The sequence below is a fragment of the Drosophila gunungcola genome, assembly GCF_025200985.1.
Source record: "Drosophila gunungcola strain Sukarami chromosome 2L unlocalized genomic scaffold, Dgunungcola_SK_2 000008F, whole genome shotgun sequence".
NCBI lineage: Eukaryota > Metazoa > Arthropoda > Insecta > Diptera > Drosophilidae > Drosophila > Drosophila gunungcola.
This window is the reverse complement of record NW_026453163.1, coordinates 2,137,173-2,163,647: the sequence shown is the minus strand read 5'-3', so window position 1 is coordinate 2,163,647 and position 26,475 is coordinate 2,137,173. Positions and strand designations below refer to the sequence as shown.

Sequence of the window (26,475 nt, the reverse complement as noted above, 5' to 3'; positions counted from 1 at the left end):
TTAACTATTCCACCTAAACCTAGACCCACTGTCCGTCTAACAAATTCCTATTCCACTTTCATTCTATCTATGCTGTCTGTCGATTAATGTAGACAAAATAACCCTATTCAATGTGGTGGACTAACGGAACACTCTCTACTTTCCAACAACAGGTGCCGCCGGAATCGAAGGCTGGTCTGGGCAATGGCGGCGATATGCAACAGTAATAAACATGAATTATGGAATCAGCAACACCCAGAATAAAATATAAGCAACGTAATTCTGATAACAAAAGTATGGAACATAACAAACTTCAACCGGAACGTGCGAACGAAATGCTTTTGCAAATTGCATTAAATGTGATTTATCATAAACACACCCACAGAACACAGACACACACTCACACACACATAGCTGTTAAATGGCAACTCAAATTGCCGACCAGCACCAACACCAGCAAGGACAACTAAGTTAAATGGCATTTTGTGTAAAATTAATAAGGAAAACAGCAGCAGCGAAAGCGAAATGCCGAGTAAGTGTGCACAAAAAGAAGCACAAACAACAAACAAACCAATGTATGTATATGCATGCAGACAAAGCGAACAAAATCAACACGGTTGTGAAAACATAACTCACACAGGCACAGACTCCGACACACATACACAGAAAGAGAAAGCGAATCACATACACGGAAACACAAGCACAATCGCAGAGAGAGCACGCACAAAAGTAGGCAATGAAAATTTACACATGCCGCTTTTCTCCGGTGACAGGTGTGACATTTCAATGCCCTGACAGCACCCAAACATTCAGTACTTTAGCGTTTTCTTATTTTATCAATATTTTTTATTTTTTAATATTAATTATAAATGAATTTCATTTATAGTTAGAATGAGCAAAAAGTATTTTACTACAATTTCCTTTTCTTTTTATGAACTTAAGACTTAAATTAAGAGAATAACAGAAAAATCAAAACGGTTTTGAAACGGTTTGCAATGAAAAATAGGTAATAGATCTATCGGATTTCCTGATTAAAAATTTGTAATGTATTGCTCTCACTCCGATCCTTTTGTTTTTATTTTTTAAGTACTGGAATAATTTATTATTATAACTGCGCACGACTATTTGGATAGTCGTCTTGTAAAGGATACACTTACTTTTTGGTTATTCATTATTTGCATAAATTTTCAATGAAGCAAACCGAAATAAAATTGAAAAACTAATTTATTGAAAACGCTACACGTGAAACAGCTGAGGTTCAAACTGCTCTGCTTGAACGGAAACAACCAGCATAAATCAAAGCTGACAGCGTTCTACATGACATTTTCTGATAGTCAAACGGTTTTATCATTTGCCAAGGGAAAGTTTTCCAAAATTTATATTGGCTTACAGGGGGGCGGAAACTGGCCCATAAATTGCGACTAAATTTATGGACTTCGCTCATAATTGAGTCTGGATTTGCAAACTGTTGAAAGACCGGATGATTGAATTGAACATTTGTGTACTAAACTCATTCCAAAATTAAATATGCATTCAATTTAAATAAATTGAAGTCCCTGTTTGAATAGATTAAATTACGATTTAAATTTGATTTTCGTTACTCGTAAATTTCATCACAAAAGTTACTGCCCGAAAAGAACAGAATAAAACTCAACACTGTCTGAAAGAAGGGCCAAGCCTCAAAGGAAGTAAAAGAATTCGTTTGCAGTAATGTTTAATTAAATCAAACGATATAAAAACCATGCAATGAAAACAACATAAATATTTGAAGTGCATTTCAGACAGCCTTCGACACAAACAGTTGTTTCAAAATACTTTCAAGTATATGTATACTAATATACATAGTTTCTTTTTCAGAAAAAAAAAAAATATTATGAAATGGCCAAAGTAAAGTTAAAGGGAGGATTATATGTGAAAATGAAAACTCCACAAAAATTTTAAATCAAACAACCAATTAAATAGTATTAATGCATGTAAGTAGCGCAATAATATTTAATAGAGTTATTTTCGAATTTTTGTTCGTTTTGTTTGCCATTAATTTGCATAAAGAAAAACCAAAGAGTAGTGGCAATATAGTAGCGTTAGTGGAAATTTAAACTAAAACCGAACATAAATAGTTGATAAAGCGAATGTGAATTAAAATAACAAACAAAAATGAGAAAAAGGTCAAAAATAGCTGCGATACACACTAAACATAAAATGGGATAAAAGCAATGCTCAAAGAGGTATAAAACATAAAAGAGGGAGCTGAGGAAAAGCAGATAACACCGCATCGCACATTTCGAGAAAATCTCATTTTGAACCCCTTTCCTTTCGTTCATGTCAATCCCAGAAAATGGCAGTGCAAGGATTTACTTTAATTAGATATTTGGCACACTTTTTGAAAACCGTCGCCAAAGTCAGGCTCAGTTGCGACTCATAATTATGTTGGCTGAGCAAGATATTTTTCCAAGAGATGTGGACTTGCATCATGTTGTACTATGTTTTAAATGAACCTGGCTCTGGCAATTATATATGTGTTTTATTGATGGGTGCAATAAATCAATACAAACGTATGTCACATTGGCTTGGCCGATTAGAGCGAGTAGAAGAATACTCGAGTACTTAACTAGAATTTGAACAACAACGGTCTAACGGTGCACACTTATGTTTAAAATTCTCATTTGAAGATTTAACTTTCAGTATACAAGCTCCTTCAGAACTGTTTTTTATATGACAGCTAATTGGCACACAAGCGTATTACTTTATTTTGCCATATAAGCCATACAATCTGTTCAAGATCCCAATGCACATCACTGCTTTATTTCCCACTAAATTTCTATAAATATGTGTATATCCGTTTACGTTTTCTGCTGCGCGGTATAGCAATCCCAGCGGTCTAGAGTTTCCCCCAACTTTCAGGGCAATTTTAATAATAAAGCCGCGTTGGCCCTAGTGTGGCTCCACAAAATATTAACTCGTCCTTACACCGGAACCCCTTTCCATTCCACAGCCTCAGGTAGGCAGTGATGTGTGCTGGTGTCGGGAAATTGCAAGCCAACATAAATTTATGTCTGCCTGACACTTTTATGTGCTGCGCTGGCGGTTTCAGCTTTTTACGTCGCGTTTTTAGACGCTACCAGAACGCCTGCCAATGTTTGGCTAAGCCGCAGGTTTTCCTGTCCACAATTAACTCGCACAGGTGCCACCATATCCACACCTGCCCAGTGGGTGTGGATGTGGGTGTGTTGGGGGCGTGCGACTGTGCGAACGCGCCTATTTTTAGCCGAAAAGGTCGTCTGTAAGAGGGGCTGTAAAAGGCCAGCTGCTGTTCCTGGTCCCGCCCTGTTGAAACACAAATAAAAAAGTATAAAGGTGTTTGCTTTAAATGGGCCTAGCCCCATTTAACCCCACTCTCAGAGATGAAGCTGTAAGTGCGATGCTGTGTCGAAGCTAGGCAAATTGAAACGGCTCGAAAGCAAAGGAAATACTGAAAACAAAAACATTTAAATGCTTTCAATGTAGTGTACTAAGGACCAATTACCAATGAGACGTGCGGGAATAATTTAATAAACATATATACAAAATACGAAATGTAGCAACGCGCTGTAGAGGATTAACGAAATTTGCAATATATAAATAAACACACATACGACATAGTGAATATTGACTCAAATACCATATAGTAATTATACAAGCTAATATATACCTAATTATATACACAACAACTTAAATAAATATGTATACACATGCGGATATGGTAGTTTAGTTCGTTTAGAGGATCGAGCGTTTGCATTATTCGAGTTAAAACCTATAAAACCATGTAAAAGCAAAAAAAACCAAAAAAACAACACTCTGTATTGTTTAAATACTGTAAGCTCAAATAAAGCTCGACTCCTGAGCGAGCGACTCTGTAAAAATGGTAAACTGTAATATACGCCTATGCATAACTAAATAACTATACTTTGATATATGATAAATATATTTTATAAACAACTTTTACTCTTAAACAACAAACAATTTTAATACTCTATCTTCAGCCTTACCGTAAACTAAATGAAAGAATATTAAAACTAATCTAGAAACTCCTTATGAAGAGCTCCGAAGGCTAATGTGCAAAGATGGAAATCTAGCCTAACCTAAGCCTAAAACCAACGAAATCGATTAAAAGTTGTTAGTTTTGTTGTTTGATGTAAATAAGCTTTAAAAAGGTTAGCTCAATACGAATACTTTGTTTGCTCCTTTCGTTAAAGAGCGTTTGAAAAAAATCTTAAGCCAATAGCGAAAACAAACCTTTGTGATCCAAAAAGTTTCTTCTCTTCCATGAAGCAAAAACCAAACTATCCAATATAATAATATGAATTTAAAATTAATATGTAATAACATTGACTTAATTAGCTGAGACGTTCAATAATTTCGAAAAGCATTTAGTAAAGGAAATTGTGAAAACGAAAACAACCAAAATAAATGAAGTCATAAAAAGCCAAAAAAAGGAAACTAACACAACATTGTGTTTTTTCCCATTTATTATAATATTTTGATTACTTTTATAATGTTTTTGTTCAAAGAAAGCACGTCACAATGAGGTAAGAAAGTTCTTCATATTACACCTTTAACAATAATGAATGATTATACTTTTATCGGCCTGAAGCAAAATGTTTTTTTGCTCTTACCTATTTTAAGCATGTTTTAAATTTATTTATTGAATAGTAATTTTAATTTCACTTTAAATGATTTCATTATAAATTGTAAGTACTTTACCTACTTTTCTTAAGTTGTGTGTGTCTATCCTAAAGTTGTTGCGCAAGCTTGCGTCTCATTTTTAAAGTTATCTGAATACAGATTTCAAAATTAAACTCGAACTGGATATATTTTGAATATAACATTGAATATATACCGATTGTCGAAGAAAGAGAATGGAAATAGATAGAGCTTTCCATGACCGTGATTTTTTTGCCTAAATAATAATAAATAATGATTTTTTTCGGTCCCTGATAAAAATCAAACGACTATATCACACAAACACAGTGGCCATAGTTTAAAGGAAAAACCAAATGATTTAAACTTTATCCAAAGGCCCTAAATTTTAAAAATAAGGACCTAAAAAGGGTAATACTTTGCCCAAATGTGCCTAGATAGGTATTTGCCTTAAGATAATCCGGCTAGCATAAATCAAACCTTTCTAGTAATCCCACATTATACAATTCCATACTTCCCCACATCCAACACTGTTTAAAATTTCGATCAATTTCCTCCTGTCTATTGGGCAACTAAATCAAATCCTCACCTCTAGAGTCCAAACAAACACTGAAAAAATGCACTCAGGTCCCCAAAGAAAATAGTCGGAAAATGTGTAAGTGTGCGCCGTAGAAAAGTCCGGCTTGGCCACCTGCATAAGCCCAGCCACGACTTGCAGCAACCCGCCCCCAAACCTTCTTCCCACGCCCCTTTGTTGGATACGGGCCACGGGCTAATAGGCGGCACGCAAATGGCCGGAATATGTACGCTTGGCATGCAATGGCCATCAGTTGGGGCCAATGGACGAGGGCCAAAAGGGGGCTGGAGAAGAGGGGTTCTGGGCTGATGCCTTCCCACTTAGGGCAGGCAAACTTTCGACTTAATTGGCCAATTGTTTGCCAAGGCGCTGAACAAGAAAAAGTGTTGCATATTTGATGCCGCTTTACACATTTATTTTTCTTTCTGCTTGCCTTTGCCGTCCAATGATCCGAAGCCAAAAAGGTGGCAAGTTTTAAAGACCTCGTTTTGGCAGCTAATAATTTATCGGAGCGATTTCAGCAACCACCTAATTACCTGGCCCTCGGTTACCGGGAGTAAATATGAAAATATGGTGTGTATTGCAAGGATGGCATGGCCGCCATCTCTAATCACCCTTATAATTGAGCCGGAACAATGGAAATGTCCGGCACAAAGTGCCACCCACTTAAATCGGGAAACCCAAAACGGTCGAGAAGGACATCGGTGGGGGTATGGGACCACCCACTCCGAGTTCGGAATCACGTGTGTCAGGACACGTCATTATATAATTTATGCAGTGATTTCTGATACTGAATAGTTAAAATATGAATTGTGCCTTGTGAAAACACCCCAATTTTATACATTTTAATTTTAATTTTGTTGTAAAATGTAAGAACAATCTCGTATGTAATCAAAAAAGGTGTCGGCTGACAGCTTACATACATGATGTAGGTTCAATGACCTAATTTCTGCATCGTTTCCAATTTACGGCATATACCATAGCTGGAATGTAAGTTTTAAGTGTTTGCTTTAGTTTTTTGTGCCGATTCGTTATTCTGGGCACACCATCTATTCCGCTACTGCCTCCCGCCCGTCTGCCGCTAATGCCAATCATTTGCTGTCCCATTTCCTGACATGGGTCTCTCCAACAGTTTGCTATTTTTGCGCTGTTGTGGACCGAAACGTAGAAATCGACTCCGACTCTGCCTGCCGCCTATCCAAGAATAACAGACCTCGATACTGGTTCAGGATAATGCCTTCTATTCGGACGTACGGTACATAAATAATTTACATTTCGCATGGTCACGCGCAAATCATGTGAGCCCCATACTAAGGCAAACGGAAACAGTCAGGCGGAGAAATTGGAATTGGGTTTGGGAGCTTTCGATTTAGTGAGGGCAGTTCTGGGGGCTGGAGATGCCGCATGAAGCGCATAAAAGTGACAGCTCAACATGGAAACCCACTCAAAATGTTAATTGATACGTATGCAAGGCGGTTTGGGCCACAGGCCATATGGAAAGTTTTCCGTTTGCTGCCAGAGCGAAAGCAGAAACTTTCAACAGAATTGTTTTCAGAGGAGATAAATGCGGATCTGTAGTACAAAAATAAAATCAAACCATTTAAGGTATTATATTTCAATTTATTTATACAAATGACATACATAGAGAGGTTGGGGCTTACGTTAAAGAAAGGTGCAGGGTCAACACTAAGAACGAGCAGCGCCCCGTACTTTCAATTGCCCAAATAACTTATCACTAAGGACGACAGTTTATGATATGCAAAGACGATGGGCACCAAGATAATGTGCATTGGAGACTACTATTATACCCGTAGAATTGAAAATCTGCTGTGATGGTCCGATCGTAACGATAATACACCAATCGAAAGGTATCGCTAAATGATTAAGGATTGCATACCAGGACTTAAGGAAAATTAATTTGTTCAAGAGAAAGGGTGGTAAAAGGGACATAACAATTTTTAAGTGGTGTACTTGAGCTTGGGTTGGTAAAATATTATTCTTTTTAACAGTTTAAATTTTTTTCAAAATACGCGTCGAATGAAAACAAATTGGATCCGATGCTCCGTTCAAAAGCTATTCATTAACATTTTTTTTCGTATATTTAATAAACACAAAATTTGTCCGTGTCGTTTGTCAGTTTCAAAAAATGTTAAGGACTTGTTTCAGATCAAAACAAAAAATAAAGCTATAGTCGACTGTAGTCCCTGACTCTAAGATACCCGGTACTCAGCTAACAAAATTTCAAACTACTATTGTACACAATTCTCCAAGTACTTTGCTATGGTATAGCTATAGCTATGTAACTAACTAGGTAAACTAAAAAGAAATACAAAATGGTATACGTAGTACTAAGGTACGTAGCTAAGTAGAATCCAAAGTGTCTAGAAACTGTACAACAGTGCTGCCCAATAGTGTTGGGTAAACTCGCTCACTTTGGTGAACAAGTTGCTGCTCACTTTTTATTGAGTGAACAAACTCACTCACTTTGTTCACTTGTTCAGTTGTTCAGTTCCTCAATGCTCATTTGCTCAGTTATATAGTTGTTCAGTTGACCAAGTTTGCTCACATGTTTCACTTGCTGACAATTTTGTTTGTTTTTATACTGTCTTAATTGAAATCATATACATATTTATTTAAAAAATATAAGGAAAGAACAAGTCAGCAAATACGACAATTGAGCGAATAACTTTCTTTAAGCAAATGCTTAACTCGGTAACTGAGCAACTGAAAAAGTGAGCAAAAAGATTAATTAAGTGAACAACTCTTTATTGTTCACTCACACCCAACTCTACTACCGAATATATCAGATGTTAAGTTGAACACTACAATTAAAGTTTAATTGTTAGGAATTTGTTGGTTCAAGATTGTATTTTCAAATAGATTTTAATTGGCGCCAAATTTAATGTTTATTTTGATTTTTCCAGTATATTTTTTTTAGCCGGTATTTTCAGGTACTAGACGGCTGGTCACATTGTTCTTCAGTAAAATATTTACATCTTTTTACTACAATATTTTAGCAAAGTATTTATGATGGAGAGGCTTAACGATGACTGCGTGTGCAACATATTAGAGTTCCTGCCCCTAGTGGAGCAGATAAAGATGGCACGACTGGCACCGCGATTCCAGGAGCTCCTCTGCCTGATTGTGTGGCGCAAGCCGCGCTACCGGAAGGTTTCCGTATCCGATTCCATGCTGGAGCCGCTCTGCAAGGAGGACTATGTATACTTCTTCGAGCTTACAAGCCCGGCGATGGAGGAGCTGTACATATGGAACGTGCACAAGAAGGCCTTCGACTCGTACTTGGGTCGCCACCTGATGAGACCTGAACTGGCGTTCTACCTGCGCAGGGACTACAGCAATCTCCGCGAGCTCTGCATCGCGGACGAGAGCATGAACAACAGCATGATCAACACGATCGCCAAAAGCTGTCGCCGGCTGCGCAGCCTGAGCGTTTCCAGCGCCTACGTCACGGGGAAGCATATCGCTGGTCTGGCGAACCTGGAATCCCTGGTGGCGCCCGAGTGCTCCGTGGAACGCGTATACCTGGCTGAGCTGCTGGAACAGCTGCCTCTGAAGCACTTGGACCTCACCTCGAACCGACATCCGGTGGAGGCGACTATTCTGCAGGCCGAGGGCAGCAAACGACTGCAGCGCCTCGGCCTGTCGGATGCCCAGGACTATGGGTTCCCCCTGGCCGACAGCCTGCCTCAACTGACCCAGCTTGTGGTCAGCTACCACAAAATCAGCCCCCAGAATCAGCTGGCCATGCTGGACACGACGCGAAAGCGTGTGGCGGAATCCGTGGGTAAGTTTCCCAAGCGCCTGCAATCTATATTGTGCAACGTGGTGGATGTGGAGGTGGCCCTCGAGCAGATTGCAGGCCTTGAGAAGCGCCACCCAAGGGACACACCAAAGTTCAACGAGCTGCTAAAGATCATGTACTTCTTGTCGAATCCGCAGGGCGGAGATAAGAAATCACCTTGAGATTGCAGGGGATCTTCGTCAAATCTTGACCCCCATGTTTGCCCCTGTATATAATTAAATAGGTACTAGACGTCATCCAAGTGACAAATGGAACTGATATGTTTATCTGTTACCAGCTGCTCCTTGGGGTAATTATGTGTCTTCGCAGATAAGGCTTGTTATTTTTGTTTACCAATAAGTTTTCGGCGCCACGTTCAAACAATCAGATCAGTTTTTGAAAGCTACACCAAATAATTGTTTACTTTACTCTTGCAAAGAGTATTAAACTTTTCCGCAGATACCATACCAAGTATTTCAAATATAAAATATTATAGTCGTTTTGTGTTATTCGTTTTTAATGTGTCCGTAATTTTTTTAAGTTTTTCCGGTAGCCCTTAATAAAACGATAACGGAAACATACTTTGGAAAGCCGAAGCTTAGTACCCTTTCGTACCGAAAATCGACTAGGGAGTTTGGCTAATATAGGATTTTCAATCTGCGATCACGAAATAGCCGGTATACGTTATAACATCATGTAAGGCAGAAAACATAGAGATATGCATAATTTTATTCGAATGCAAAATTTATCTAATTTTCCATAACCGTTCTTGCTGCTTTATGATAAAGTAGCCCGATCGGCAAGATTTTGTAGCTTAATGGTTTTTTGTTGATAGCTTTTACAGTTCGCGATTAATCTGTATATGACTGTGTTAAATAAAATTATTGTTTGATAAAAATAAACATGTTTTAAAAAATGTATCCTATCTTTCCTTTGTCACTTTTTTACTTCCACATATAAAAAGACTGCTCCAAAAGTTCATAAGTTTTGAAAAACCAGTTCTAAAATCACAAGTATATTAAGTAAAATTTAATTTATTTATTTTAGTTTGCTAAGTCGTAAATGTCTGTATGTGTAAATGTTTGTTTTAATGGATCTCTGCTATAACAGTTTTTTTTTTTATTACATAAAGTTATAGCTGTCAATTTGTAGAGTATATATATATAAGGAATGGCAGTGGTAATTATTTTTTTTTTATTATTGATATTATTTTTAGCAACTTTCCTTTCTTAAGGGTATTAAGGATTTCTGTTTGCCCTACTATTATTTTTCGATGCGTTCGGTGTGCTCTTTAAAGACTGCACTAAATAAATGTTTATTATGATTGGGTGTACACTGTACATATATTTGTGTCAGTACGAAATAAAGTTTATTATTTCAGTCAGCCGGATGAAGCTGTGATAAAAACGAACCAAATATTCCATTGACTTGTTAGACCCCTGTCTAATTGATACATATACATCAATTAGGACCCAATTGTCAGACTCTTTGAGTTCTTTTCTGTTGTCGGCACAATTTTCCCATGGGCAAAAGGTAATTTGTTGATTAAATTTGTACCATTATATTTGTAAAAATCATATTTAAAATAGAAATTGAAAAACTTTATTAAATAAAAAGTGTATAAATGATTGGTTAAAACGAAACCAACTGGCCAGGTCCCAGAACTGGTCTTGAGCGCAAAACTAAATTCAATATAATGGGTCAAATACGTGTTAATCAATGAACAATGAAGTGAATTGTTAGTAAGTGTCATACGAACAAAGTCTGTATGTAAGACTAAATGACAAAATATGGGCCCAGATACGAGAACAGCACTCCGGAAAAGATGCCCGTGATCAGCATGGCAGCTGCGTACATTCCGGCCGTAGTCTGGTACTTGGCGTGCACCGTCTGCGGGGCGTACATCATGCCCAGCGAGCTGAGATACCCGGAACTGTAGGCCATTACGATCGCGATGCCCCAGTAGACCCAATCGTTGTCGATGAAGACGGTCAGGGCACGCACTTTGTCCGGCGGGGCATAGTTGCACATGACAAACAGGGGTATGAACACCAGGCGCAACACGACCGGCACCCACAGGAACCTTGGACCCGGCCACTGGGCCCAGGACGTCGTCAAACTTCCCAGCATTGCGAACACGTTGAAGGTCATAAAGCAGGTGAAGAGGGTAAAGTAATTTGGGCCCACAATGAAGTCCGGGTCCGAGCGGTGGATGTTTGACTGGATTGCCGGGAACACGGAGAGCGTCACAAAGAACGTAAGGAAGATGTTGAGGAGCTGCGGCGAGGCCTTCTTGAAGATCTGCCAGTAGGGCACGTTCAGCTGTTGCTTGGAGTCCGACTTCTTCTCGCTGCTCCGGCTGATGGTCTCGTAGTGCCGGAAGAACTTGTTCAGGGGCAGGGCAAAGTAGGTGTCGAAGCAGAGCAATAGCACCAGAATGGCCGTGACGAAGTAGTAGATGGCCGAGGTCCTCTTCGAGTCGAAAATCTCGCCGCAAAGCAGGGCCATGGCCGTGGTGAAGCAGCCGCTGATGTTGGAGCCCAGCACCACGGCACCCGTATACTTGATGGGCAGCGAGGCCACAATCCCGTAGATGGTGTTCTGGTAGATGCCGTTGCACACGTTCAGGAGCACAATGCACACCATAGTGGTCCAGAAGAAGGCGCCCGGCCACTGGGACGAGTCCAGCATGGCCAACACAATGGTCACTAGCAGGATGACCATCTCGAAGATGATGCTGTACACGATCCGACTGGTCAGGTCGCCGCCGAAGTTGACGAAGATGTTCAGCCAGTTGAAGACCAGGTTGGGAATCTGCGAGGCGAAGCCCATGTTCTGCATGAAGTGCGTTCGGTAGCTCACGTCGGTGGCCACCGTGTTGTTGGGCCCAAACTTGAAGTCCTCGAAGTAGGACTTGGCGGTGATGAACATGTTCCACGGCATCAGCGTTCCCACGCCGTGTAGCAGGAATATGAAGAACACGATGAGGTACTTGTCCTTGGGCGCCGGGAGGCCCAGCTTCCCCAGCACCGACTGGGATCCCTGGCCGTTGGAGTCGTGAGGCGGCAGCTTGGATTCCCAGGAAGGATTCAGCGTCACCGCCGCCTGCTGCCGGCCAATAAAAGGCGACTTCTCCGATTTACCCTCCGCCATGTCTGCGCGACCACTGTTCTGATCTGGTTCGGATTCAGGTTTCTAAATATGCGGGCGACAGCAGTTATTGGGGCGTATGCAAGAACCGAAAACTTGCGCGGTCAGTTTTCTGGGCCGTAAAACCGGTAGGTGGGCGGGAAGGTTTGATTTCAGCCTTCGTAAGAGGCCACTCCAATTTCGGGTCTCTGTCTCGGGTTTATCCTCCTTGCGGGTGGTACGCCTGGATTAGTGGTCACGTGGAGCCCTTAGCTGCAGTGCCCGGAGAACTGACTGCGCGGGCTGTGATTACAGAATAGATCGCATCAAATCAAAGGTTATAGTTATACACATAAGGCACGCGTTCTTGTACTGTTATCGCACTCGAAGATTATCGCCGAGACGTATCAGCTGTACTCGATCGGGCGGCGGGCGTTGCCACACCGCTGACAATTATAATTTATGGGCGTAGATATGCGAGGTTTCAGAGGGTGACCACATACATGGGCTCGGTCTGTTCATTTCGTAATCGTTAATGGGGGCCGGGAGTTCATCAAACACTTGAATATACATATTAACTAAGCCTTTCTCAGTTAATTTTATTCTTCATTCCCCGGACATAACATAAAAATGCTTAAGAACTAAATTGGCAGTTGGGGCGGTCGTGGTTTTGTGTCCCTTTTGTCCACGGCCATGTTCGTTTATAGCTGTCTTAGCAACTAAATAAAACAATTAAACAAACCTTATCACAAATGAAAGTAATTTATTTATTGTTACTTATTTTTCAGTCGGAAATTCTTCAATGTATTCAAAAGATTACAACTGCCATTTTGCCGTCAGATCAAATTTGTGAAAAACCGAGTTGCTTCCACAATTACAACAAATAATTTATATTTTGTACAGTTAAAAGATTTTCCGTTGATCCATAGCAAGTTTTTTTTTAATAAATATAATTTGCTGAGCTGCCACATGAATAAGCTTATCTCCAGACTTAGCTAAGTAAACAATTACCATTATTTTGTAAATTGGCCAGTCACTTACAATTTCTAAATTTATTCATAAAATAACTCTCAGTATCTGCAACAGGTGGCAAGGTTGCCGAACTACCGTTTTCCAGCACTATACTTTTCTTCTTCTTACCCGCCTTCCTTCAGCGGTTTTTCGTTTGTTTTAAGCTAAACACGTTGCTTATAGGAATTATAATATAGAATAGCGACCATGGCCACAGAGGAGGCCACCCCCAGAATCCAACTGGGCGACTATATCGTCATTCAGCGTCAGAAGTACACGAAGCTGCAGAAATTCGGCAGTCTGGACGCCACAGCCACTTTGGGCAAGGAGACCCTGGAGCTGAAATCGCTGTTGGGCCAGCCCTACGGTTCCACGTTCAAGATGTGCGTCAAGGAGACGAAGCCTGGCAAGCGGGGAGCCCAGAGGCAGCACACGCTGGAGCTCTGCAGCGAGACTGAGCTGAGGAGCACGCGGGAAGTCCTCGGAATCTCCAGCAGTGGGGCGGATAATCGCGACATCCGCGATGACGGAGAAGCGCAGACCCTTAAACCGGAGGACATTGCTCAGCTGCGCGAGGAGTGCAATGACTCCAGCAAGATCATCGAAAAGCTGGTGGAGAACTCAAAGACCTTCCACAACCGCACCGAGTACTCACAGGAAAAGTACCTGCTGAAGAAGGAGAAGAAGTACTTTGAGTTCGTCCAGATCCGGCGGCCGACAATCCGACTGATGCTGGACATATTCTACCGCCAGGATTCGGAGAAGGTGATGGGTATTCGCGTGGACACCCTGTCGCAGATCATTTCCTACTCGGGCGTATGCGGTTTCGGCAACTACCTGCTCTACGAAAGTGGCACCAATGGTCTCTTGCCGGCGGCCATGCTCAATTCCATAGGAGCGGGCACGGAAGGCACCCTGGTGCACATGCACCCGGGAAATGTGCCCCAGAAGCAGTCTCTGCTGGCTCTGAAACTGCCACTGGAACAGCAACAGCGCTGTGTATCCGTTAATCTGTACTCCGTTTTGAGGGAGTTCTACCAAGGAGGAGAGGCGTTGGCCACTGGTCTTCCGCCCGTGGATCCCAGTGGAGAAGAAGCACTGGAACTTCTGCCGGAGGCGCCAACGGAAGAACAGCCGGATGCGATCGAACCGATCACCAAGAAGCCCAAGCTGGAGGAGTCTAAAAGTGGGAGAGAAGGTAATAATTTCACTTGGAACCTAATGAATATGTTTTAGCATATGTACAAAGTTAGCATCTGGATAAACAGTGTCGGGGAAAGATAAACTCAAGATATTCATAAGGAAGCCAATGTGAATAATAACATTTATTTAGAGCCTTTGAATTTATAATTATAAATCTTTAATACAAAAAACTAATGCATAAATTAGTTGTTAAAAAATTTTTAGATTTAGATTTACCACAATCATTAATTTAAAACAGACCACTGTAGTCAAATTGAAGTAGTTGCGAAAAAAACATGTTTCACAGTTTATATTTTAAATGAGAATAACAGGCTCAATTTGAAGAGTACTCGAAAACCGACATTTTGAGTAGTAAAACCTAAATAACAACTTTTTAAATTTTTTTTAAGACTTAGCTATTGTCGAAAGATATTTTTTAAGTCATACAATAATTAGTTCAGTTGCCAATTAAGGAAATACAAAATAAAACGGTTAAAATTAATTTATTTGAATGATTTCAATTTAAATATATTTAAGCACCTTTTGATCAACGTAGTTTTACAATCCTCCCATTCTTTATAGGAACCAAAGGACCTCCCCGCTGGCATTTGGAGAACAAGCGGGCCACGGCATTAATGAACACCGGATTTGACAGCCTGGTGTTGGCCGCGAAGGAGCACCCGTCTAGCATCCTCCAGGCCCTGCTGCCCCTCGTCAAGCCCTCAAGACCCGTTGTGTTGTTCAGCACCTGCAAGGAGCTGCTGCAAGAGACGTACATGGAACTGAAGACTTCAGGCAAGGTCACGGGTCTGCACCTGACCTCCAACTGGCTACGTTCCTACCAGATCCTGCCCAACCGTACCCATCCGGAAGTGAACATGAGCGGAAATAGTGGATACCTTCTGACGGGCTATACGCTAAGATAGTTGTTGTGCGACCGCGAAATACATGTAAGCCTTTGTTTTGATAATATCATGCAGTGTTTAATGCCCGGCAAGGATCATGTCTAGTGTGTCTGTGGTGTGCGTGTACAGCGCTCTGTAGTCGATCTAGACGGGTGGCACGTTCTTCAGCACGAAAAAGTGGCCGCACTCGCACCGCTTCGGTCCCTCGTCCTTCTCGATCCACATCCACTTGGGCATGCGGTCGTCTAGGCACAAGCAGCCCACAAGGCGGGCATCGAATGCTGATGGCACGACTGTGGGGTCGTTCTCCCTCCCCGTGCCACGCCTAATGATCTTGGTAAATCCCCAGGGATCTTCGCAGCCCTGTTTGGCCAACAGCATCTCGCGCTTCTGAATGCCGGTGGCCAGTTCTTCGTCCTCAATCAGCGCTGATGGGATAAATGAGCTAGTTTAGGATTTTTAGATGGCCCTATCCGCCGCTTACCAGACTTTTGCACCTGTGTTGTGGATATGGGACGCGGTCCGGGGGCAGCTGTAACTCCGCCCTGGCGCTGCAATCCTAGGCGACGCAGTAAGGAGTTAAGCTTCCCCTCGCGGTGGATCAAGTTCGAGATGAGGCGCTTAGAGGTGGACGGCGCCTTAAGTATGCGCGAAATGTACGACGACATTGTATTGCAGTTTATCTGAAAACTCAATTGATTTCTTACCTCCAGGTAAGAGGATAGAAATAAAACTAAAGCGAGATAGCTCGAAAATGATTGATTCTATTTTGAGACGCCTACTGCTTGCAGTAAAACAAGGAAAAATATTCGAATCGCGTTTGAGCTTTTTTAAGTGTTAATTAAAACTATCTAAATATATGGCATCCAATGTTTCTGGTAAATGAAATACTTCAACTTTCGCACGAAATCATTTTGATGCCTTTATTCTTAGCGATTGTGTATACTTAAGCACATCGTCTCGGTTGCAATCGAAACTAAGATGACAGAACTAAAAATGGAAGCTGCGCCGCCCGTTTTTTTTCTAGGATCTCGGTTTTTTGGGTTGATGTTTGTTTATTTGGACAGCTAAATGGTTGACTTTAGCTTAGTAGTTGTTGTGTTTTTGTTATTAATTGGTTTATTGAATTAATTAATAATAACTTTAAACAGCTGCCTTCTCCACCAGCTTGAACCAGTGGCCGCACTCACAACGCTTCTGGTTGCCCTTTTGCAGCCACATCCATTGCACGTAGGTCTGATCCTCTTCGCCTAGGGTGAATAAAGGGAGTTAGAAAGTACTAAAAGAAAGTTTGCGGCAGGATAATAGCACTGAGTATTCGATTAAGAAATTTGTTTGGCCTTAAATTCAAAATTTTTACGGACAAAAGTAATTTTTTTAAGTTGAATTTTCGCATTTAAGTAATACGTTTAAATTTTATTTGGAAAACAACTTGCAATAACATTGGACGAATAGCAAAAGAACAAAAATAAATAAATAGTTTAGCAAAATGAAATCTATTTAATAAATACGACTGACAATAGGACTGATCTGGTTTCTTGTGCACAAATTTAAAAGTAAAGTTCGTTTAAATGACGTTTTCTTTTTTATTAATAAGTGAATATTTATAATTTTCCAATTTTCGCAAAGAAAAATCCAAAACTAAGTGAATGTGATTAAGTTGAATTAGAAGCACTTGCCGTTAGAGTCAAACAACTAGGCGGATGAAAAGGACCTATACAGTACCAAAATCTGAATATCTACTGTGCTATAATCCTATGACAACTCACAGATGCAGCCCACGATGCGGGCATCGAAGGCCGATGGAATCAGGTTGGGGTTCTCCTTGGTGCCGGCGCCCCGCTTGAAGACCTTCATGTCGAAGGGATTATCGTTGCCGGCGGCCTTGAGCAGCAGCTCGCGCTTCTCGATACCAGTGGCGTGCTCCATGGGATCGTTCATCACTGCAAGGCGGAGAAAGGAGAGTGTAGGAAATTAGCCGTAAATTGATAAGCGATTAGTCCGTCAGCTGGGCGGCTGGTTACATAAACAGTAGACGCCCCAGAGCCAGCAGCGGCGTTACTAGTGGCAAGCAGGAAAGCCGATCCCGGCCAGCTTCCGTGGAGTGGCTGACTCCGCACTGCCTTTCCGCTTCCCCCTCTCCGGCCATAAGTCACACATTTCCCTGCGCATAGTTATTACATAACCTCGCACTTTCGAGTGGCACTTTTCTCGGGACCCAAAACTGCAGCTTTCCGGGCAACAGGGTGCAACGCCGTGGTGTTTTACCCACCAGCGCTCCATAGTTATGCAATTCCAGCCCAGAATGTCCGCCAATTTGGCGAACGTGACCGAAAAGCAGCTGTCCGTGGGATTTCCTTCTAGGTTTGCTCCACTTACTTTTGCAGAAGCGCACGGGCGTGTAGGCAACATTCTGGCGTGCGGCGGTACGAAGCGCCATGCGTCCACAGATCGATGCCATTGTTCGTTTTGCGAAAATTTCGGTCGGTCTTTAAGCGTGAACACCAAAAATTCTTTCGTAATTTTTCACACAGGGAGACTTAAGGACAGTGTGCGACAATCTTCCAAAGTTAGGTGTTGCAAAACGCCGCATTTAGTTTTATTGACATCGCGGCGTTGCCATCCGGTCCGCTAGGGGGCGACACCGCGTTGCCGGGCAACCAACGGTAAAAACAAAACAAGTAATTATAAACTTTTCTTAAACTGCAAGGAAAATGTCCAACAAGCCGGTTATCTGCTTTGATACATCCAAAAATGAACGCTTTCAAGTATCGGACAACTACAAAATGCTGCATCGCAAGCTGAAGGTCAATTGGAACGTTGAACAGTCAGTGTCGCAGAAAACTACGTCATATATACTACCGTTCTTTGTCACCTACCAAGTTTAACGTTAAAATCAATTAATTCCAAAAGAACACTATTAAAGAGAAGGAATTTTAACAACTGTGGTGCTTTCAATCCTTCGTATTGCACGACACACATTTAAGAATTTTAATAGAAATAAATATATTGGCCCCTTACATGTACATTAATGAAATTGTTGTTGGCCTTTTTTTAAATGTTTTGAAATAAACAAAATTAAGAACTTAAGTTTTAATGAAGCACATCCCATCCGCAGAAACGATGCGGAGCTAAGAAAGGATCGCCTTGCCCGGGTAAAAGTTTTTGTGCTCGCCGGACCCCAGGACCGATTCACCGAGGACGAATTCGAGGTGCTGAAACACTTCGTGGAGGTGCAGGGAGGCAGTCTGCTGGTGCTCCTGGGCGAAGGCGGGGAGCCGGAGTTCAATACCAACGTGAACTTCTTCCTGGAGCAGTACGGGATCTACATCAACGGGGACAACGTGGTGCGACCGCATTACTACAGGAACTTCCATCCCAAGGAGTGCATCGTGGGGGGCGGTGTTGTCTGTGAGTCCATGTGGCGGCACCTCCTTAAGGTGGACATCGAGAAGGTGGACTACGATTTCAGTGACGAAAAGTACAAGATACACTTTCAATATCCGTATGGGGCCACTTTGAACGTATCCGAGCCTGCGAATGTCCTGCTGACCACGGGTCCAGTAGTGTATCCCTTCAATCGCCCCTTAGCAGGCTACTTTACAAATGGGAAAGGTGGAAAGATCCTAGCTTTGGGCTCGGGCTACATTTGGCATGACAAGTATTTACAGGACAAGACCAACGATGCGATATTTGAGTACTTGCTAAAGCTGCTTGGAGGAGACGAGATCAGCTACAGCCATTTGGATTTCAATGACGTGGAGGTCAGTAAAACAACAAACAAGAACTTATTGTTTTATATTTTCCAACTTAGTTTAAAAATTAAAGGATTTCAATCCATTTTCAATGCAATTTATATAAGGTTTCGTTTGGATTTCATATAGAATTTGTCATAAGTTTGCAAACTATATGTATTCTTGATCAGCACCGTCTGTCCGTTTCTACGCAAACTTTTGTTTTTTGCTTTAAAGCTAACTGTATGAAACTTTCCCAAAAGATGACTTCCTGTTGCAGGTAGTATATAAGTCGGAACGAGACGAATCGGACGACTATATTAGCTCCAAAGGAACAATCGGGGAAAAAAAAGAAATAAAATTATAGCTTTGCCTTTTTTTTAATTTTTTATTTCTTCGAGATACAGTAATGGTTTATAATATCAAAATTACTCTTTAAATTTGACTAAAGTCGGACAACCATATTATATAGGTGGAAACCATTGGAATTTTATAAAAGAAATAGTTTTTAAAGTTTTGTATTTCTTTTGCATATAGCAATGGTTTATTATTTCAGAATTACGTTTTTAATTTTATTTAAATCGGAAAACGATGTCATATAGGTGCCACAGCAACAAACGAATACTTGAGCTGAAAATAATCATAGCTTTAATGTTTTTAAGCATTTACGCTTACAAGTCGAAACTAAGATGTTTTAAAGAATATTTTGTTTTTGCAATAGCTACACGGGTACATAAACTTCAGCTAATTTTATTTTATTTTTTTTATTAAATAAAGCATTGATATTTTGCATCTCAAAATAAAGTTTTTATCAATTCTACTTATGGTGTTAATATTATCTTAAATTTGTTTGGTATTTTCTTTTTTTTAGTTATGCTCATACAAAATTCTTGTTTTTAATACTTCTATGCAGTTTAAGGAAACATTTGTTATTATAAATTTTCAAATATCCTCCCAGTTCTAAACCTGTCAATATCTGTCTCAGCTCAGCGACAACAAACACTTCACCGACCTGGCGTTCCTGGCCGACATGCCCAGAGCCTGCCTCATTGACTCGATCGGAACGGAGATGCCCACAGACTTCAAGCAGATGTTCGACATGAAGCTGTGTGCGCTGAGCAACCACCTGCTCAAGGAGGTCATCGATGCGTACGAGCAACTGCACGTTAAGTACGAGCCGCTGAGGATAATCAAGCCTCAGTTCGAGATCCCGCTGCCCAGCCTCCAGTTGGCCACGTTTCCGCCCATCTTCAGCGAGCCGCCCGCTCCGCCGCTGGAGCTGTACGATCTCGACGAGACCTTCAGCGGAGCTCGATCCCAACTGGCGCACATGACCGGCCAGTGCCTGCAGGCACTGCAGTCAAAGGAACCCCAGAGGAGGTCCCTCAACCCGCGGGAACTGGAGAACTATGTGAAGGAGTGCGCCAGAATCACCGCCATCGTGGACGAGCGCCAAGATATGGCCGCTCGAGAGATACTCAACATCGTGGCGCGCCAGATTGTCAGTTACAGGCCATATGCGGAGGATTAGGACGCTCCGATTACCCGCACGGCGGCACATTCCGCGCAGCCATTTTCGGGCCAATCAGCAGAACCAGAATTATGTGAATATAAAATATAAAATATAAAATTGAAAACCTGGTCTGTTTTATGTAAACATGTTGGCGACTCGTATTCAAACATGGCCGGCAAGCCAGCGAACCAGCGCTGCTCCGTTCTCCGCAGAGCTCCCGAGTTAAATTACACCGAAGGCAATTTTGTGAGTGCGGGAAACACAAAACCTGTGGGAAGTAAAGCTATATAGCTGCTCTTACCAGAGGTTCTCCCATCGTTTAGTACGAAAATTGTTTACTTAACACAATTAATTATTTGTATTAATATTTCCCCAATCGCCCAGGGGCTCCCCCTGTTCCACTGCTCTCCCAAAAAGTACCCCGAGGAGATGTTCTGTTTTTAGGTGCTAACAATTTGTTTCCGCTTTTCCAGAGGGGAAGTCTCGTCCCATGCTGCTAATTGGGATATGGGGCAGGGGACGGGGAGGCTTAAGTGTGTGAAACCACTAGTTAATGTTTGTCACAACAAATCGTGTCATTAATCTGAGGTCCCCAGGGGACGACAATGCCAGGGAGAGGAGTCCTGTAAAAAACTATTGCACAACTGACGGTTGTAAATTTTTTTTGATTTTCTTTTAAAGTAGAATAGAATTCTCTGGAGCTTATGGACATGCAGGATTCGTGAAGGAAAGGAAAGCAGTTGTTGATATTTAATGATTTATTTATCGATTTGCTGAATTCTACTTATATCCCTAAAGTTATATAAAGAATATAGTTAAAAAGAACAACGACAAAAATGATTAAAGAACTGATAAATTTATTATATTGGTAAAAATAAAATTGGTGTTTTTACTTTACTTTGACCAATTGATTTTTTGTATGCAAACTTCTGGCTGAAATTATAAAACCCTCTGCAAGGATATAAAAGCATTATATTAAAACCACAAAAGAATCAAAATAAATCTTATGTGGTTTAAAAACTAAGGCCTAAGACTACAGTTTTAGACTGTTTCATATAGAAATGAAACAAAACAAGAAAGAAAGCAAAGTATTGAGTATTGAATTAATACCTAAACTTTTTGTAGTTTATTTTCCAGACACACTTTTAAAACTGTTTGAGTGGAGCTATTACGATTTAAATTAAATATCAAACATTTGTCTGGGAAACTGGTTCCTTTAATGGCGATTGTTTAAGAATTTAAAGAACATTTTCTAAAATCAGAAGCAATTTTTATAGGTGTCTTTCTCTCAGTTTCCTTGAATTCGAGTTCGAACTTTAAATATATTAAACTTTTAGAAATGAGCTTTTGCTTTTATTTGGGCTAACTACTAAACTTTCTCCAACGTATTTTGAAATAGATCATGTTTTCGTATTTCGCGGAAGTCCTGAAAGCTACTATTTTAAACATAGTTATTTTGGAACGCTATTTACTTCAAATTCTCTACATGCTCATTTTTTGAAGGCAGCTGCTCCCCTCTTCTGACCAGAGTGGTGACCCCGACAACGGCTGTTCAATCAATCAATATTGAAGGTTCCCACACCGCAGGCGGGTAACCCCACGGGTCCCCCGATCCCTCCCTTGTGCGTTCGCCATTTTGTTTGCTATTTCTGTTTGGTTTTTTCTTGGACTGACCGCTAAATATAACGTTGGACGGCTAAGCCGAGAAGGTGGAAAGGCGGTTCGGGGAGCAATAATCTGTCAGGGGAAAAGAGGTTGGTCTGAAATCGGATACGAGCCAAGTAGGAAGTTACCTTGAGTGCATTTCTATATATTGACAGTGACAATGCCCGCCCAAGTCCAAGTTGCAGTTCATTCATGGTTTCAGTCGGTTTTTCATTTTTTTTTTCTTTTTAATGCAAACAGGTTCACAGGCTCACGGCACAGAAGCCGCACAAGTTTTTCCCGGCTGCTCGTCCTCCTTCTCATTCACCTTCCACTTTTCCCCAGCCATCTGGCCACCAAAAGCAGTTTTATTAACTGAAGGGAAAAACGATTTAATTTTGATTTTGTTTGCGAAACAAATCCAGCTGTATTTGCCGCACTTCCGTTCTCCCAAAACCAAGCGCAAATATTCGTAAAAGTCCTGACTTCTCAAGTGGTTTATTTGACTTTTCATAGGCATCCCTTTTCTCAGCTGGGATTTTCTTGGATCCGACTTTGGAAATTAGTTTCTTACCAAAACTGTCCAGCATTTGTCACCTGTATAGACCTTGTATGGGTGACGGGGAAATTCCGGGAAAACCCTCATGGAGCATGCCGTGATGCGGGTCGTCGCGACATCATTTTAATTAAATTACAGCCACCAAAACGTGCGACACTATAATAATTTTTATTCATTGTCAAAAATGGGCAATCATAAAAACAACACGTCTGCATCGCAGCTGGCAAAGGTGGAGGTGTGGGTTAATCTGGGGGAAGGCAGACACATCCAAACATTCAAAACATCCACAGACATAAACAGACGCCCGCTCACATAAAGGGAATGTAACAATCAATTAACGGGCCAGATAGGTTCAGATCGGAGATTGCGATTAACCCTTGGTGAGACCAATGTTTCTTGGCTGAGCTTATTAAAAACAAGAAAGGAAGAAAACTTATATACCCTTGCAGCTAGTGCAGAAATTAAATATTCTTCAAAACACTTAAACATGGCAGCTATTTGATATCATTTTCCGATTTGAATTAAATTAAAATCGTTATTACTTATTCCATAAGATTATTTTTTTTAAAATTAATAAATAAAGAAGTTACATTTTTTTAATTTATTTTTTTTAATATTCCGATTTTTCCCATGGGAGCTATATATAAAATAACTCCCATTTGAATGATCGGAACCATATATGATAAAAATTATAACTTCGCTGTTTTTCAATTAATTTTCATATTCCTTTATACATAGTAATGGTTTTTTTATTCCAGAACTACGTTTAAAATGTTATTAAAGTCGATGTCGTATTAGCCTCCATAGGAAAGATCGAATAATTTGGGGTAAATTAATCATAGTTTCAATTAAAAAGAATATGACATTTTTGGTATAGCTGCATATATATAACTTCAGCTTGCCGAAATTTTTTGCTTTCTTGGTTTTATTATTAGAAGAACAATAACTTATAAACTCATCAATAGACTAATAGAAAAAGTTTGTTGGTAATGATACTTTAGTAACTAGTTAGCTAAGATGGACCTACATTAGTTTATTTATTCCTTACCGCAAATTTTATTCTAGCTTACTTAAGTTTAATTGTTCTTAATTGTTTTAATTGACAATTCTTAGCTCTACTAAAAGTTATACTGTTAAATATAATATGCTATAATATGCAGCTACAAACCAAAACTGCAGTTTTGAATTAATTAGACTTTTATCTCCTCGGCCTCTGAGATCGTTTCTCCGAAAATTCAGTGCAGTGTTCTAGACCCTCCTCACCCACGACAGGGTTAAGGCGTTGACCCGGGCTTGGCTTGGCACGCTTCTTGGTCCGACTGGCCCTTTGTCTTTGTCGCCCTGTGGTGGTTATTCCACTGGCCAGGCTGCGTTGTTGTGCTGTCGCTGTGGGGCCGAATGTCAATGTCTATATGGCGGGGCCTTCGTGGCCATCAGCGGAATAGAAAGCTTGTCTTTTATGTTCTGGCATTGTTATTAATTTATCATTAAGTCGCCGTTGTACAACAAGCTCTAATGATGCGTGTAAATGCTAAACAAATCACACACTAAACCCTCCCCTCCCCACGGAACCCAGAAAATACCGAATCAAATTCGAATATCTCACACCAAGCCAGAGGAAATGCTCGAAGCGCGTGTACAATTTAAAATGAAATAAAATCAGACTGCGCAGCTTTCGAAATTTTATGAGCTTGTTGTGCTTATTAGTCGCCCCACGAGAAATGGCGACAGGCCACAACACCACCAAACAGCGCAACAACTTCAACAAAGACAACCAGAACAGCAACAACAACAACAACAGCCACAACATGCATTTCCACGGCTAATTTTTCACGCGCACTCCGTCTCCATTCCCAATCCCATTCCCACTCCCATTCCCGTTGCCAAAGTCGGCAACCGACAGCGACAGCTCCTGACCAGGCTATCACTGGCCACAGTTCCAGTTCCACCAAGGGTATCACTGTTGTTCTGTGGCCTTTGCTGCTGCTTCATGGCAGCTTTAGTCTTTTGGAAATATCCCAACTTATGCAGTTTGGTTCGATGGTATTCATAGAGTTTCTCAAAGGGATACGCAAGTACAAAGATTAAATGATTTGATCACACATTTTTACGGATTGATTATGTGCATGCCAGAAAGCAATTATGTAACGTTAGGAAAGAGTACGTTTTATCTAAGCTAATAACTTGATATGTTAAATAAATTAGCTTTAAAAAATATTTTTCCGTTTTAAGTTTGTTAAAAAGTTTAGTTAAAGGAAAATGAATTACGTGTGTAATATCATTAAAATCATAGAAAATTATATTAAAATATTAAAGTTATTGAAAAGTAACAAATTCCAGTAGTTCTGGTAGTTTTCTAAAAAGTTTTTCTTGTATCACACAGTGTTACCCCGAAATAGTTCACCCAGCATTCGTGGATCTTTTCTTGCTGCTGTGGGTTCCTTGTGCTTTATTTTTACATTTTTTGGCACGCCAGACACGCACGAGAAATTCCAAGAGATAAGGATCGTGTACGACAAGGTGTATTATGGACCCCCGAACCCAATCCCGGGTTCCCCCCACTTGGGCCCCCCGATCAGCAGCCGAGGGCCCACTGTCGTCCCGTCGAAGCTGTGCCGTCGAGTGCCATGCTGTTGACTCTGTTAAATTGCCAATATTTATGGTTCTGCCCGCACGGGCTGACTTGTTAAATGGGTGTTCCTTGCAGCAGGCTTTCATGCCAGGAGGATGCCAGCCGGAGCTCCGAGGTCTCTGGTCCCAGGCTCGGACCCCTCGAGAGTTGGTAGCTGCAAAACGTTTAGGGACAAAACTCGTTGGCCCGATAAGACAGCTGGCCGTGGCGAAGGGCCTGGCCATCAATTTGGACGTATGCCCGTCAAAGTTACACGGGGCAGCACGCCATTTTGAAGGGTCCCGCAGATCGACGAGATCCAGTATCTTTTTACGCCCCGGTTTCTATGTGCAGCTAAGCAGAAATGCGCAATGTCGTCGCTGAAGCTATAAAAATGTAAAACATACAACAAATAACGACGAATTATAAAGAAATCTAGCGAGAGCAAAAATCACAAAAAATGAGCAACGTCCGTCCGTCATCACGCCCTTCAGTTTGTGGAGCACTTGTTCTCTACAAAATGCTAAGGTTGCTTGAGTTAAGGTTTTTTATTGTAATTGGATAATAAGCTTGGAGTGATGATTGTGGAACTTTGCAAATTGTTTAATTTTTTAAGTTCCTGAGAAAGTTTAATAAAACGATAATACATTGAGGTAATTTAACCTTAAATCGATTTAACGGAGGATGATTGGTATTAAAAGCTTGTTGGCTTGGTTGAAATTCAATCTTCGTGTACAACGTTCAATTTATAGTGGCGGATCTATGTTTTGACTATCTTTTTCACATTTTGTTGAGCTTTAGCAAATTTATTATTAAACCAATCTTTTTCTTGTAAAATGAGCACTCGATGATTGAAATTGGGTAACCAAAACACCAAATAATAAATATAACATTCATGAAAACAAGAGATAAACTACATAAACAAATTTTAAGTGTCATTTTCGGAATCAGGAAGATCCCTTTTATACCCTTGCACAGGATAATTTCAGTCAGAAGTTTGCAACGCAAAGGAGCTCACTAGGAGATGTCCGTCTCTCCGACTGTTTGACCGTTTTTTATGGCTTAAATTTGATTGAAATCGGGCGACTATATCATGTAGCTCCCATGGAAACAATCGGAATATTACAAAAAATAAATGAAAAACAAATTTTA

At 40.9% G+C, this 26,475-nt stretch overlaps 7 protein-coding genes across 13 annotated transcripts in view; 4 read left to right on the top strand and 3 right to left on the bottom strand.

Moving 5' to 3' along the window:
• LOC128253271 (inactive dipeptidyl peptidase 10) overlaps window positions 1-2,182 on the top strand; it is a 39,258-nt gene extending 37,076 nt beyond the window's left edge. For all 7 annotated transcript variants that reach the window (XM_052981546.1, XM_052981545.1, XM_052981547.1 and 4 more), the window contains one exon: window positions 153-2,182. Coding sequence is in view for 1 of the 7 variants with exons in the window: in XM_052981547.1 (XP_052837507.1) it covers window positions 153-206 (54 nt within the window). In the remaining 6 variants the exon portion in view is untranslated. The remainder of the gene's footprint in view (window positions 1-152) is intronic.
• A 6,019-nt stretch (window positions 2,183-8,201) lies between these two features.
• LOC128253288 (uncharacterized) lies at window positions 8,202-10,055 on the top strand. Its single transcript, XM_052981574.1, has one exon. It carries the CDS (start codon window positions 8,261-8,263, stop codon window positions 9,215-9,217), a length of 957 nt encoding a protein of 318 aa, XP_052837534.1. The 5' UTR covers window positions 8,202-8,260; the 3' UTR covers window positions 9,218-10,055.
• Window positions 10,056-10,614: 559 nt separating this feature from the next.
• Window positions 10,615-12,588, bottom strand: LOC128253281 (equilibrative nucleoside transporter 1). Its single transcript, XM_052981566.1, has one exon. The coding sequence runs from the start codon at window positions 12,186-12,188 to the stop codon at window positions 10,812-10,814; it is 1,377 nt and encodes a 458-aa protein (XP_052837526.1). The 5' UTR covers window positions 12,189-12,588; the 3' UTR covers window positions 10,615-10,811.
• Window positions 12,589-13,251: 663 nt separating this feature from the next.
• LOC128253283 (tRNA (adenine(58)-N(1))-methyltransferase non-catalytic subunit TRM6) lies at window positions 13,252-15,327 on the top strand. Its single transcript, XM_052981569.1, has 2 exons — window positions 13,252-14,373; window positions 14,940-15,327. Exons 1-2 carry the CDS (start codon window positions 13,383-13,385, stop codon window positions 15,281-15,283), a joined length of 1,335 nt encoding a protein of 444 aa, XP_052837529.1. The 5' UTR covers window positions 13,252-13,382; the 3' UTR covers window positions 15,284-15,327.
• On the bottom strand, window positions 15,247-16,075 carry LOC128253292 (cytochrome c oxidase subunit 5B, mitochondrial). The gene is made up of 2 exons (XM_052981577.1): window positions 15,747-16,075; window positions 15,247-15,690 (listed from the first exon to the last, which is right to left on the bottom strand). Exons 1-2 carry the CDS (start codon window positions 15,928-15,930, stop codon window positions 15,407-15,409), a joined length of 468 nt encoding a protein of 155 aa, XP_052837537.1. The 5' UTR covers window positions 15,931-16,075; the 3' UTR covers window positions 15,247-15,406.
• Window positions 16,076-16,159: 84 nt separating this feature from the next.
• LOC128253293 (cytochrome c oxidase subunit 5B, mitochondrial) lies at window positions 16,160-17,834 on the bottom strand. The gene is made up of 3 exons (XM_052981579.1): window positions 17,642-17,834; window positions 17,032-17,205; window positions 16,160-16,512 (listed from the first exon to the last, which is right to left on the bottom strand). The coding sequence occupies exons 1-3, from the start codon at window positions 17,721-17,723 to the stop codon at window positions 16,406-16,408; spliced, it is 363 nt and encodes a 120-aa protein (XP_052837539.1). The 5' UTR covers window positions 17,724-17,834; the 3' UTR covers window positions 16,160-16,405.
• Window positions 17,835-17,840: 6 nt separating this feature from the next.
• On the top strand, window positions 17,841-20,653 carry LOC128253284 (intraflagellar transport protein 52 homolog). Its single transcript, XM_052981570.1, has 3 exons — window positions 17,841-18,089; window positions 18,381-19,026; window positions 19,982-20,653. Exons 1-3 carry the CDS (start codon window positions 17,977-17,979, stop codon window positions 20,525-20,527), a joined length of 1,305 nt encoding a protein of 434 aa, XP_052837530.1. The 5' UTR covers window positions 17,841-17,976; the 3' UTR covers window positions 20,528-20,653.
• Window positions 20,654-26,475: the final 5,822 nt, after the last annotated feature.